Raw genomic sequence first — 15,154 nt, 5'->3', positions numbered from 1 at the left:
ACATAGATGTATACTATGCTAATATATTTCAAGTAGAACAAATTTAGTGCAAGTACAGATTTGTCTATACCATCAATCTGTTTCGTCGTTGTTCGGTGAAAGCGGTCATGGATCATTAGGAAATTTCATTGCATGACGCTTTTGTAAATGCCTACTCTCACTAAGCAATCCTCTGTAGGTTTCTTTTCGATAAAACGATTACATTTAAAATTTACAAATTACTTATATTTTACTTTTATGTCGCTGCGTGTTTCAGCAGCTCGTTAGACTTATGTTATTTTAAAAATAGCACAAAACGTTGAAGTGATTTCCCATTTTTCGTTTTTTCTCCGTTGAGCTTGCACCAAAGTTGGTTTGATCTTCGGTTATGCATTGCCAAACCTGTATATAACAAATTAGGCTATAGTTGACATCTTTTACATATCACAAAGAAGTCATTTGCATTAAATAAAAATATGTATTAATGCGTAAAGGATAAAGATTCAAACAAATAACGCATTTAAACTATTTCATCTATAAATTCAAAGGATATTGAATTTTCATAAGATGGACAAATATAATTCATAAATGTTTAGGCTAGATATTGATATACTATTCATATACCCTTTTAAAGGATTCTTTTCAATTAAAAATCAATAGTTATTAATATAAATGTATTTCATGGGATGTTTTACACATCAATTAGAATAACAATAACGGTTGTAAGTTGTCTCTATGGGAACATATGAATGTACTAGGGTAAATAGGAATATAAAGGGGAACGGATTACAGAGTCTTCCACACAACAACTTTGTTCAGTTAACGTTACAATTCCTGGACAAATTCATAAACTAACCCTACAATCATGGTAAGTTGGTATGCAATTTATAAATAATATTTTGTTTTCAACATATCATTTTAAGCGCCTATAAAATAATTTGAAAACCATCACTCGGGTTGTAGTTTTGGACATGTTTAAAATGAATTTTTGGACATGCAACTCAAGCTCATTTGTGAAGACGTTAGATTTGTAACAAATTAAGCCTCCTTCTTATATGTATCTGTTATGAATTTCCTGTATGTACGTGTACATTCGTTTTTGGCTTTTCGTTATAATGACATAATGTTGGTTTTCTTTTTAAATTGTTTGCATCAAATATTTTTAGTTTGGTAAAAATGGTGTCTTTCACCATTAAGAATTTTACAATGTCTTATAACTTCTACTTTCTGTTGCTGACAGGAATTGCCTGCTGAATTTATTAAGTGCCAGTCTTTGTAAGACTCGAGCAATTTAAAAAATATCGAAAAATGGCCTACAAAATCGCAGACCTCCATTGTAACTATCCTATTTCGAAATTATCATCATTCCGAGGTTTCTTAGTGTATCATAATTCGAAAATGTTCTAGATAACTTTTGGTTAGAATGGTGGACTATTGTGTTAGCTCCCCTTAACTGATCATTTCTAGTGCATGTCAACCAAATTCATGATACGTTGAAGTACCAGAACAAGAGACGAAACAAAGTTGTTTGCTTGCACCATTATACATTTAGAACATAACTTAACGTACACATAAGCGTTCTTTTTTGTTTATTTTGTTTAACATGTTTAATCTCTGTATGAATCTTTAATCAGATTGGCACTGAAAATACGACTTTAAACGGTAAATTCATAGAATGACATATTGTTCAGACACTAGTCACTGATAACAATATGCTGACAATTTGTTTTTTGTGTTGTTGGGTTGCTGTCTCATGGGCGTAATAAGTTACCTATAGAATTATAGTTTTCTGCCATGATTCAAAACTATTCTAAAAATAACAAACACATTGAAAGCATTGTTGACTGATTTCATGTCACATGTCCGAGATGTTACTATAAATTTTTATCGTAGTGTAAGCTCTCTAAATTTATATTCAACAATATTTGACGCTTTTTAATTGTCTATGTATGCTCTTATTTTAGCGGGAATGCATTTCAATTCACATGGGTCAAGCTGGTGTCCAGATGGGCAATGCATGCTGGGAATTGTACTGTCTTGAACATGGTATACAACCTGATGGTCAGATGCCAAGTGACAAGACCATTGGTGGTGGTGATGACTCCTTCAACACTTTCTTCAGTGAAACAGGAGCAGGCAAACATGTACCAAGAGCTGTATTTGTTGATTTAGAACCAACTGTTGTCGGTGAGGTTTAAACTTTCTATAACATTATAATGTATAGATTCTCTCATGTTAGTTTAATCAATGTGAGCGATCCTCCTCTAAGATTGAACAGCTAATTAACAGCTCAGCAAAAGAAAAAAACTGTAAGAATAAGTTGAAATGACTTGACTCATCATAACAAATTCCAGCTATCATAAAAAGACAAAAGACACCGAACTAAGAGTTCTCGCTGCTACTTAAGATCAAATTTTTTTTCAAATCCCCAAAACAACTACTTGCAATATATAAGTCGTGTTCTCCTAGATCTCCTAAAGTGTCAATCAGTACACATCCAACGGATTGAGTCTAAAGAAAGTGATGTTTTCTTATTTTATATATTGACTGTTCAATTTTTGTGTTTTGTTAAGGATGTGTTGGTCTTTTGCAGATGAAGTCCGTACTGGTACCTACCGTCAGCTTTTCCACCCAGAACAGCTTATCACTGGCAAAGAAGACGCTGCCAATAACTATGCCAGAGGACATTACACCATTGGTAAAGAAATCATTGACTTGGTGCTCGACAGAATCAGAAAATTGGTAACTATATATACTTCTTTTCTTTCGAATTTTCGTATTTTCACGTTTGGACACTACTGTTGCCAAGACATTAATAAGCAATAACTAATCTGACGATCTGTATTACAACATAATTATGTTTTTCATACACATCAGATATCAATGATAGAATATTTGAAACTAGTATCTGCATCTGTATCTGTATAAGGTTTAAGTTAACGTGGAAAAACTGTGGAACTTGGTTTTTAATTTTTGGAAAATGATAAAAGTAGCAGAATAACTAGAAATGAGCAATATCCCTCCAACCATTATTCTTTAAAACAATGATTTATATAACTAAACATGACCTACGAAACTTAGAACTAGTATAATATGTGTAAGGCGACTTTAGTCATGCATGTGCGAGTCGTATATAGATTTTATTACATTTAATTTCAGGCTGACCAATGTACTGGTCTCCAAGGGTTCCTGATTTTCCACAGTTTCGGTGGTGGAACTGGGTCAGGACTTACATCTCTATTGATGGAAAGATTATCGGTAGATTATGGAAAGAAATCTAAGCTGGAATTTGCTATCTATCCAGCTCCACAGGTTAGAAGCATCCTATTTTAATTATTGTTTCCAATTTTAATTTTTATCCAAGTGCATTTGGATAACGGATTGCGTATAGACTCATTTACGAAGTTAAATTGTTATGCTCGCATTTAAGAATAACAAAAAATCGAGAAGGAAAACTGGGAATAATTCCACCTTAAAACAGATTAACAGCCCAATGCTACCAATGGGTCATCAACACTGCGAGAAAAATCCGCACCCTCCATAAACAAAAATGTGTAATAGTTTTCATGTATTTTTTATGAACTTTTTGTAAACGCCATGCAGCCAATAATAAAAATGAAAATAACATTTCACAGATTTCGTGCGTCGTTAAGTCGGGTCCAGGGATAAACTCTAATGCACGCCTTTACAACTATATGCGTAGAAAAAAATAAAATATCAAAATTACCCAACTCAGAGGAAAATTCTCAACGGAAAGTCCCTTAACATACTAGTATGGCAAAATCAAGGGTTCAAACACATCAACCGTCCGAATGGATAACAACTGTCATATTTATGACTTGGTAAAGACATTATCTTATGTAGAAAACGGTGGATTAAACCTGATTTACGAAACGTTATGAGCAATCATGAATAATGGTCAAAAGGAAAAGAAATAGAAAAGGTAAACAGTTATCAAAGGTACCAGGATTATAATTAAGTAAGCCAGACGCGTGTTTCGTCTACATAAGACTCATCAGTAAGTTCGAACATTAAACCCTATAGGGGGTGACATGTACGAAAATTAGATTTCGTAAGATAAAGAAAAATTTCAACAAAATTGATAGTATTTTTGTACGGCTTTTAAATAAAACCTTTTCAACAATTTGCTATATTCCTGGTTTTTTTATTTTTAAGATTTCCACTGCAGTTGTTGAACCATACAACTCCATTTTGACAACTCATACCACACTTGAACACTCAGATTGTGCTTTTATGGTTGACAATGAAGCCATCTATGACATTTGCCGTCGTAACCTTGACATTGAGAGACCAACATATACCAACTTGAATCGTCTGATTGGTCAGATTGTCAGCTCCATTACTGCTTCACTTCGTTTTGATGGTGCTTTGAATGTGGATCTTACTGAGTTTCAGACCAACTTGGTGCCATATCCACGTATTCATTTTCCTCTAGCTACCTATGCTCCGGTTATTTCTGCTGAGAAAGCATACCATGAACAACTTTCAGTTGCCGAGATCACCAATGCCTGTTTTGAACCTGCAAACCAAATGGTGAAATGTGATCCACGTCATGGAAAATACATGGCTTGCTGTATGTTATACAGAGGAGATGTTGTACCCAAAGATGTCAATGCTTCCATCGCTACTATCAAAACCAAGAGAACCATCCAATTCGTTGACTGGTGTCCAACTGGGTTCAAGGTCGGAATCAACTACCAGCCACCCACTGTTGTTCCTGGTGGAGATTTAGCTAAAGTACAAAGAGCTGTCTGTATGTTGAGTAATACTACTGCTATTGCAGAAGCCTGGGCTCGTCTTGACCACAAGTTTGATTTGATGTATGCTAAACGTGCCTTTGTTCACTGGTATGTAGGAGAGGGTATGGAGGAAGGAGAATTTTCAGAAGCTCGTGAAGATTTGGCAGCTCTGGAGAAGGATTATGAAGAAGTTGGCGTAGATTCCGTAGAGGGAGAAGGTGAAGAGGAAGGAGAAGAATATTAAACAATTAAGAACATTCGAAAACAATATTAACATTTCTTTTCAGGTATTAAAAAGAACGTTAATAAAATACTAATTTCAGACAAATTATGTTATTATGTTCAATTACACTATAAAGATTATATTGATTCATAAAAAAGATGATAAAGATATACCAAAGGAAATGCAGTCATACGTCGAAAACAAGCTCACAAACCCAAAGCAAAAATGAATAACGATCAGGAAAATAGTTTAAAAAACACAACATATAATAAGAAAGATCGAACAACAAAAACCCGACAAAAAAGAGGCCGGGAGTGGGTGATATCATATGCTCTGGAAGAGTTAGAATGATATCTTGTTCCACGTGTGACGACCGTCGTGTTAAGCCTCTAAAGCATGTTGATAATTTATATGAATTAATAATGCATCACACACACTAGCGGTTCGATAATCGACTTGTTTCTAACCTGTAAGACATTACCAAATTTGCAAACCATAGGTCATGTTATTTTTTTAACCTTTTAACTTGACCGAGTATGGGATTTTGAAATTGAAACGTTTTTCATGACAAATGATAGATAAGACTGTTTTATCTGAAAGAAGAAGATTGTTTCTGGGAAAAAAAACATGTTAATACAGGCATTGGGACGTAAATAAGCCCAAAGAATAGCATTTGGAAATAAAGCAAGAGCAACACGATCCTCTTTTAAACAAAACTAGAAATGATCTCAAGTGTTCCGGAAGTGTAAGTAGATCCTTCTCCAAATATGGCATCCGTCATGTAAGTACACAATCGGTCATAAATCTAATTCGGTTCATCTATCTATTAGGAAAAGGATTCAGAAGGATTTAATAATGCATGCTTATTGTGAGTAAACGTTTGATGCAACACATTAAACAATTCCGTGAAAATAACATTTATTGATTCTATACTCCAATAACTCGCCTGTATATGTAGGTCTCTTGGTTTTCAAAAAAACAAAGAGTGCATTTCTTTCTGACACAAACGGTGCAAAAGGCTAAACGCGCACAGGCACTTGTTTTTTTTTCTGAGACAAGTGCCTGTGTAAGCGCGCATATGTTTTGATCATTTCTTTCAAACAGACGTTTGCAAAGTTTGCATAAACTTTGACAAACTATGCAAACGATAACTAGAGGCTCTAAAGAGCCTGTGTCGCTCACCTTGGTCTATGTGCATATTAAACAAAGGACACAAATGGATTCATGACAAAATTGTATTTTGGTGATGGTGATGTGTTTGAAGTTCTTACTTTACTGAACGTTCTTGCTTCTTACAATTATATCTATAATGAACCTTGCCCATTAGTAACAGAGAAAAATATTTGGTAAAAATTTACATAAATTTACCGAATTAATGAAAATTGTTAAAAATTGACTATAAAGGGCAATAACTCCTTAAGGGGTCAATTGACCATTTAGGTCATGTTGACTTATTTGTAGATCTTACTTTGCTGAACATTATTGCTGTTTACAGTTTATCTCTATCTATAATAGTATTCAAGATAATAACCAAAAACGGCAAAATTTCTTTAAAAATTACCAATTGGAGGGCAGCAAGCCAACAACCGATTGTCCAATTCATCTCAAAATTTCAGGGCAGATAGATATTGACCTGATAAACATTTTTATCCCATGTCAAATTTCCTCAAAATGCTTTGGTTTTTGAGTTATAAGCCAAAAACTGCATTTTACCCCTATGTTCTAATTTTAGCCGTGGCGGCCATCTTGGTTGGTTGACCGGGTCACGCCACACATTTTTTAAACTAGATACCCCAAAGATGATTGTGGCCAAGTTTGGATTAATTTGGCTCAGTAGTTTCAGAGGAGAAGATTTTTGTAAAAGATTACTTAGATTTATGAAAAATGGTTAAAAATTGACTATAAAGGGCAATAACTCCTAAAGGGGTCAACTGACCATTTCGGTCATGTTGACTTATTTGTAAATCTAACTTTGCTGAACATTATTACTGTTTACAGTTTATCTCTATCTATAATAATATTCAAAATAATAACCAAAAACAGCAAAATTTCCTCAAAATTACCAATTCAGGGGCAGCAACCCAACAACAGGTTAACCGATTCATCTGAAAATTTCAGGGCAGATAGATCTTGACCTGATAAACATTTTAACCCCATGTCAGATTTCCTCTAAATGCTTTGGTTTTTGAGTTATAAGCCAAAAACTGCATTTTACCCCTATGTTCTATTTTTAGCCGTGGCGGCCATCTTGGTTGGATGACCGGGTCACGCCACACATTTTTTAAACTAGATACACCAATGATGATTGTGGCCAAGTTTGGTTTGATTTGGCCCAGTAGTTTCAGAGGAGAAGATTTTTGTAAAAGCTAACGCCGGACGACGACGGACGACGGACGACGGACGACGGACGCCGGACGCCAAGTGATGAGAAAAGCTCACTTGGCCCTTTGGGCCAGGTGAGCTAAAAATGCGTCTGCAGTTTGTCGTTTGTTAGTACAAACGCTACATTTGTTTCTTGCTTCAACCTGATTAAACGAAGTACTAAAGTAGTTATTTTAACGTTTGAAAAAAATGTGTTTACCAACAACATGTGCGTGCATTGTTGAAAGTTCAAACAGGGTCATTTAAGACTTGTGCAGCGTTTAGAAAACAACAAACGCGACACGTTTACAAAAATTTTGGTTAGAAAGAAATGCGGCCAAAATTAATCTTCTAAATGACATCGTTTGTCAACCTTCTTTATAACATCATTGGTCGTTTGTTGCTATGTTGCATATTTGTTTTTCGTACATTATTTTGTGCTTTAATTAGCCGTTAGTTTTATGGATGGCATTATTTTACATTTGTCATTTCGGGATCTTTTATAGATGACTATACCGTCGGCATTGGATTTCCTCATTGTTGAATGCCGCATGGTTACCTATAGTTGTTAATTTCTGTGTCATTTGGTTTCTTGTCTCATTGCAATCATACCACATCTTCTTTGTTTATCTCTCGGATGTTCATATAATAGGACATTTGTTTGGTGGACATCAGTATTTATATTATTGGATTCTCTTTACATATTGGCCTTAGGGCTTCAAACTGTTTAAGATAAGATCATCTTGGCCGTATCTATATAGAATAGGTCCAATCAGCAAATTATCTAGGAAATACACTTTCTTTCAATCTCCAATTGAACAAACATATACCACAGTCGGAAAAAATATAGAAATAAGCTCCAAATCAGTAAGGGAAAGAGAATATCAAATTATAATAAAACTAAAATTAGAATATTGCTGCAGATTTGGGATGCACACCGACTTCTGAAAACATATACAGAATTGAATAAGCTGAATCTTAACTGGCAAACCTTACAAAAAAGCAGTTTAAAACCATGAAGACTTATAATGTACCATTTAATTAAAACATAAAACTCGGATTTCGTTATTCTACATACGAGCAAGAAATTGTATAGTACTAACTGTACTATACAAAAAGTCTATACAAATCATTAATACGAGTAACTTTCTGTATTTTTTAATTGTATTTTTTTGCAAGAATTTTTATGTTATTGAAAATATAATTTATTTTTAAACCTGTATAGCTTGTAGCATTAGCATTCTTGTAATAAACTTGCAAATATTTTTTTCTGATAAATATTATTTTAGTCATATGCAATAAAATTGAGAAAGGAAGTGGGGAATGTGTCAAAGCGACAACAACCCGACCATAGAGCAGACAACAGCCAAAGTCCACCAATGGGTCTTCAATGTAGCGAGAATTCCCACACCCGTAGGTGTCCTTCAGCTGGCCCCTAAACAAATATATATACTACTTCAGTGATAATGAACGCCATACTAAACTCCAAATTGTACACAAGAAACTAAAAGTTAAAATAATACAAGATTAACAAAGGCCACAGGCTCCTGACTTGGGACAGGCGCAAAAATGTGGCGGGGTTAAACATGTTTGTGAGATCTCAACCCTCCCCCTATACATCTAGCCAATGCAGAAAAGTAAGCGCATAACAATACGCACATTAAAATTCAGTTCAAGAGAAGTCCGAGGCTTTAACATATTTTAGAATATGCGGTGCATATAATGGAATGGTAATTTGGGGATCTAAAATGAAGAAGCAATGTAAGCAAGCTAACATTTCTGTCCTTTTGTATTCGGTGGAGAGTTGATTAATTGGCAATTTTACCGCACCTCCATATTTCATTATGGTTTGAATTTTCTCCAGAAGAACAAAAGTTTTAGGACTTAAATCACGGCCGACACTCGGCTAACCGAGAGATGGGTCAGTTAATCTATGTTGAGTATGCGGCTATATCGGCGGTGGGTCTGTTAATCGGGTTGGCTAAAGTCTGTTAAGAGTAAAACTCACAATTTAATGTTAAACTCTGTTAAATATACAGATTTTTTGGCATGTTATGAGAATCACATCAAAAAAAGAAAAGTGTCTGACAAAATGATATCTATCATAGAACATTTTGCACCATTAAAATAAATGCATAGCCTGCGCAATTTTAAGTAAAACGAAAAGGCGTCGCGCAAGTATGTGGTTTTTATGCTTGTACGCATAGCAATATTTTAGATAAAAGGCCAAAAAACATTTTTAGATACGATTTAAAGGACACAAAGTAGTACTTTGGTTCTAAAAAGTCAATTGCCGTTGATAAATATTTCATAATTGTTATATAAGTTGAGTTATACCACATTTTAATGAATATTAGGGGAATACAGTCTGTTAATGGGTTGGACAATTTAAATCGTGTCAGTTAAGAGTTATTTAGCCACGACAATAGTCTTACTACCTTGAGTTTATATTTTCACATTGAAAAAAATGAGATGTACTTGTGACGAAAAAATTAAAATACGTACGGTACAACAGTATCCTTATAGAAAGAGCACTTTTATTTTAATTTTTTTTCTCTGCATTTCATTAAAAGGGTGGGTCACTTCAAATTAGCGTTATATGGAATGATTGGCCGCTCGAATTTGCATGAATTTATTATTTACGCCAAGTTATCAATCAGCCATATTTTTTGGTCTGTTCAAAATCTGTAACATGTATGAATCTGTCTTGTGTTGCAATGCAGCTGGTTAAATTTCATGCGTTTTCTTTGAAATACTAAGGCTTTTCTACCTCAGGAATATATTACCTTATGCCGGCGTCACACATTGGCGGATAAACCGGCGTGCAACAAACATACAGAGAAAACTGACAAAGTCGGTATACGTTAGTTGCACGCCTTAAGAACGCTTAGCAGTCGTTAAAAGCGCGTTGCATAAGTTTGAAGTACGTCGAAATAAAAGGGCAAATTGAGAAAGGAAATGGGGAATGTGTCAAAGCGACAACAACCCGACCATAGAACAGGCAACAGACAAAGGCCACCAATGGGTCTTCAATGTTGAGAGAAACTCACGCACCCGTAGGCGTCCTTCAGCTGACCCCTTAAAAATATGTATACTAGTACAGTGATAATGTAGCCCAATACAAGCTTAAAGCTCGTCTATCACACGTTACAAACATAATTGACAGATTAAATGCATCAAAAATTACTAGCGCATTGACAGCGTAAATGAATTTAAACACGCCGGAGCCATACGGTGAAGTGTGACGCCGGCATTAGTTGTATTTCCTCAATGCTTTTCAACTTCGATTTTGGCCTCTTTTTAAACTTTTTTTTTCGAGTGTCACTGATGATTTTTTAGTAGACGAAACGCGTGTCTGACGTATATATAAGGCGTAAATATCAAATTTCAATTCTGGTATCAGATCAGATGAATTAGCTTTTGATTTCTTCCATCTATATTTTCTATTACTGTAATTTCTATGTTTTCTCTTCATACTTAAAACAGAGACATATATACACATGTGTATATATGTCTCTGCTTAAAATTAGAAAAAAAACAACAATTTTACTTACTGATGTTTTGTTACATTACGAAGTTTATCTCTGATTTATATACTTGTTAACTATGTAAATGACAAATAGGTGCAATTCATATCAATAAAACAGAATCCACATGATATATGCGACCATTCTTTGATGAAATTAATATTACTTTGATATTACACTTTTTGAAACCATTTCTATTAATTTTCAGATTCCATTGTCTAAACTTATGTTTCAATGTTCATGTGTTGTTTCCATATATTCTAGCCACTAATCTTGAGCCTATCCCTTTATTCAGATAACACCCCATAAAGCAGTTATATTATACTTGTAATATCATTCATGACTCTTAACAGACCTATTAACAGACCGAGTTTTATACATCCGACCCATTAACAGACCCTATTTTTATCAAAAATTGATTTATGTCACCAAAATACAGTTTTTCGTGTAGATTTTTCACATATTGATGTTAATATGGTAAACAAACACAATGCCCGTCTTTTTTCGATGTTCAAAAGATTGCATACAAGTAAACTCAACCAACTTGTCATTTTTGTGTACATTTTGTGTGTGTAAAATGTGTATAAATTTACTGATGAGTAACTCTCCTTTTCATTTTATAGATCGTTTATTGAAGCTAGAAAAAAAAAATTGCACCACGGGATTCAGTACTCCATATCATTTTGCCAGACATAAATAGTTTTTATGTTATAAGTATAATTAAAAAGTTATACAATGAAACATACTGACCTTGCACTGATTTTCACGATAACACCTGATTAACAGACTTTAGCCAACCCGATTAACAGACCCACCGCCGATATAGCCGCATACTCAATATAGATTAACTGACCCATCTCTCGGTTAGCCGAGTGTCGGCCGTGTAAACAAATATGCACTAGGAGACGAAAATGTTACTGTGATAATTATATACTTATCAAAACTTTCAAATTTAGGGAACCAACGTTTACTAAAGCTACAAATTAGAAATAAAAAGATACTCATCCAATTTTGCCATTATAGTCACAATTTGCTTGATGTATTTGGTTTTGATGTCGTTAAATGTCCAAATATTGCTTTTATATAAATTGCATATCCCATATCTCTAAATATCATTCTAACAGCCAACTGTTGTACAAATAACATATTCCATATATTTTTTTCTTTTGTTTTATTTGTACTTGTACTTTTACAATAAAGTCTCATGTTACCCCACTTCCATAATTAGCAAGCGGTAACGTAGATATTTCTTTTTGCGTAAATCATGTTCGTAAACTTTGTCGATTTCTTTGAAAAATTAGAGGCAATGATTTAAATTTTAACATCTTAAGTTTCAAGTGACGGGTGTAAATTTAAGGATTTAACGTACAGTGGCAAACATTTCATGCATGTTCAGGACCAGAACAAGTTAACATTAAATACAATACTAAGTAGGTTTTGTAATAGAGACGATCCGGGAAAATGGTTGAGAAAAAAATTTGGACTGACACTGGACAATGAGGGTATATAATGTGAGCAATATGCCCCTCGTGGCCTAAAAAGACAACTATGCAATCTAATTAAGATATTGATCTCTGATTACGTTATACTACATATGTAGTATAACGTAATCAGAGATCAATATTTTAATTAGATTGGGCAACTATGTAAGTCTCTTTCAGTTGTTTTGTCTCCAAACTTGTACATGTACATGATTTCCAACTCAAATCACAAAAAAAAAAACCCCAACAACACTACATCCGAATACATACGTAAGCGTAAACTAACACGAATATGAAATCTAAATGATTTCAAGATCTAGCTATTTGACTCGATGATTATAATAAGTCAGTCGTTTGTTTGTAAATGTTGAGAGAACAAAATTGTAATCAGTGGAACCAGTCTGACTTAATGGCTAAAGCAAGTCTCAACTATCAACTTGCGTTTGTAGACGCAAGTGGATACTTGGGACTGGCTTAATCAGACTGTAACGGGACCTGATTTTTTTTTATTTTGTTTTGCCGAATCAAGTTTCCATGTACTTCTCAGACTACGGTAACTTCTCAGGCCAAATTCCGATGTTGCTGTCTGTCCTGTGTAGACTTGGTCTATAGAATTACAAAGCTAGTCGACTTTATTTTTAAAATGTTTCCGAAAGTTTCAACTTGATGGGATTTACTCTGTACAGACCAATGAGACTATTTACACTTGGAACACAGAGAATGTTATTCAGCAAAAAAAACCAAGTTAAACCACTTTTTTTTACATTCCATACTAACAAACTGTTTTCTGTATGAGTTTCAAAGTCTGCTTGTATTGTGCTTTTTTCGCCTTATTCTATCCGTATTCTCATCCAGATAAATATCACGGGAATACGGCGTGCATCATCTTATTGGGGCCTTTTATAGCTGACTATGCGGTATGGGCTTTGCTCATTGTTGAAGGTCGTACGGTGACCTATAGTTGTTAATGTTTGTGTCATTTTTGTTTTTTTGTGGATAGTTGTCTCATTGGCAATCATACCACATCTTCTTTTTTATATCATGAAAAAGTATATTTATTAAAAATAAAGTGATAAAACTCAGTCTATTTTGCATAAGAACATATAGATAAAACGTGCATATGCTTAACTATTAAAGAAACAGAATATAAATTAAAAGTAAAATAAAACATTTCTAACGGTTATATAGCAATGAGCAGAAGAAATGCCGGAAAACGATAAAGCAATCTATGCCGCGAAAAGTTAACCGTTGCGTATTGCATTCGGCAAAACTTTCGGCACTCTGCATCAAGAAAAACGTACCGTTTAAAAATATCATTTTATTTATTATTTTTATCACTTTGTGATTGCAGAACCTGCTGCATTGCCATTGGCTTGTTTGTGTCAACGTTATTCGATAACGTCAGGAACGATAACTCGTGGCGTAACGTTTTTCGGGAAACCAATATGGGCCAGAAACCGAGCACCAGTTTTCACGGAGAACCTAGACGATACCAGTATAGATGAACTTTTGAATAAATTAGAGGATATTGATCCTCAAAATACTGATAATGTAACTGTCAATAATGTTGTAAATGATTGTATTAATATTATAAGGAATGCGGCAGAACAAGCCAATATGTTTGTTAAAATCAATGATAAAAATGTTAAAAAAAAATGTAACTCTCAATTTGTACATCGTAAGAAGTATTTTAATAGTGAATGCTATGTAAAACGTAAAAATTATCGCAGGTCTAAGAAGTATTACTATAGAGTACGTTCAAGAATTAATTATGATGATTTGGTATGTAAAAGTAGAGAGTACAAGAAAACTTTGAAAACTCAATTTAACGAGTTTCAGAAGGCATTTATAGAAAAAATGCGTGGTTTGCGTACCACTGATCCAAAGTCTTATTGGTCATTGTTAAACAAGGGCTGTGAGAAAGGTAAAAATGTATCTCAGAAGGTTGCTCTTGATTTATTTTTTAACCATTTTAAAAATTTGAATAATGTAGAAAATGATATTGATGTTGTATTACCAGAAAATATTAGTGAGTATAATACTGTAATTAATCAGTTGATTTGTGAACAAGAAGTTGTAAATGCAATTAAGTCTTTGAAAAATAACAAAGCATGTAGCGATGACATGATACTTAATGAATTTTTGAAACATGCAGCTTGTAAACTTATGCCTGTATTTTTGAAAATATTTAATATTGTATTTGAAAGTGGTATTATACCGGACTCATGGTCAAAGGGTTTTATCTGCCCTATATTTAAAAAGAAAGGTGATCCTGCAAATGCTGATAACTATAGAGGTATTACAATATTGAGCTGTTATGGAAAATTGTTTACATGTATTTTGAATAATAGATTGTTCAATTATTTGGAAAGTTTAGGATTATTATGCGAAGAACAGGCAGGCTTCAGAAAGGGGTATGGCACTGTTGATCATATCTTCAATTTGAAATGTCTCATTGATTTGTATTTATTTAGAAGAAAAAAATTGTATTGTGCTTTTGTTGATTTTCGTAAGGCTTTTGACTCTGTTAACAGAATATTATTATGGCAAAAATTGTTACGCAATGGTATAGATGGTAAACTGCTGATTGTATTACAAAACTTGTATAAAAATGCAAAATCTTGTGTAAGAGATGGATCTAATTGTTCAGATTTTTTTGCATCTAATATTGGTGTGAGGCAGGGTGAAAACCTTTCGCCCCTATTGTTTTCTATTTTTCTTAATGATTTGACTGAGTTTATGTCACATGCTTATAGTGGTCTGAATGATGTTTGTAATATGTCTCATTTATTGTTTGACAATGATGATATTGAAGTGTATTTT

At 33.8% G+C, this 15,154-nt stretch overlaps 1 protein-coding gene across 1 annotated transcript; it reads left to right on the top strand.

Annotated features, from left to right (window-relative positions):
• The first annotated feature begins 704 nt into the window (after positions 1 to 704).
• Positions 705 to 5,067, top strand: LOC134707979 (tubulin alpha-1A chain-like). Its single transcript, XM_063568181.1, has 5 exons — positions 705 to 847; positions 1,944 to 2,166; positions 2,573 to 2,721; positions 3,139 to 3,291; positions 4,156 to 5,067. The coding sequence occupies exons 1-5, from the start codon at positions 845 to 847 to the stop codon at positions 4,981 to 4,983; spliced, it is 1,356 nt and encodes a 451-aa protein (XP_063424251.1). The 5' UTR covers positions 705 to 844; the 3' UTR covers positions 4,984 to 5,067.
• The last annotated feature ends 10,087 nt before the right edge of the window (positions 5,068 to 15,154 follow it).

This window comes from Mytilus trossulus, chromosome 2 (genome assembly GCF_036588685.1).
Source record: "Mytilus trossulus isolate FHL-02 chromosome 2, PNRI_Mtr1.1.1.hap1, whole genome shotgun sequence".
Lineage (NCBI taxonomy): Eukaryota > Metazoa > Mollusca > Bivalvia > Mytilida > Mytilidae > Mytilus > Mytilus trossulus.
The sequence above is the reverse complement of the archived record's forward strand: the minus strand, read 5'-3'. Positions and strand labels throughout refer to the sequence as shown.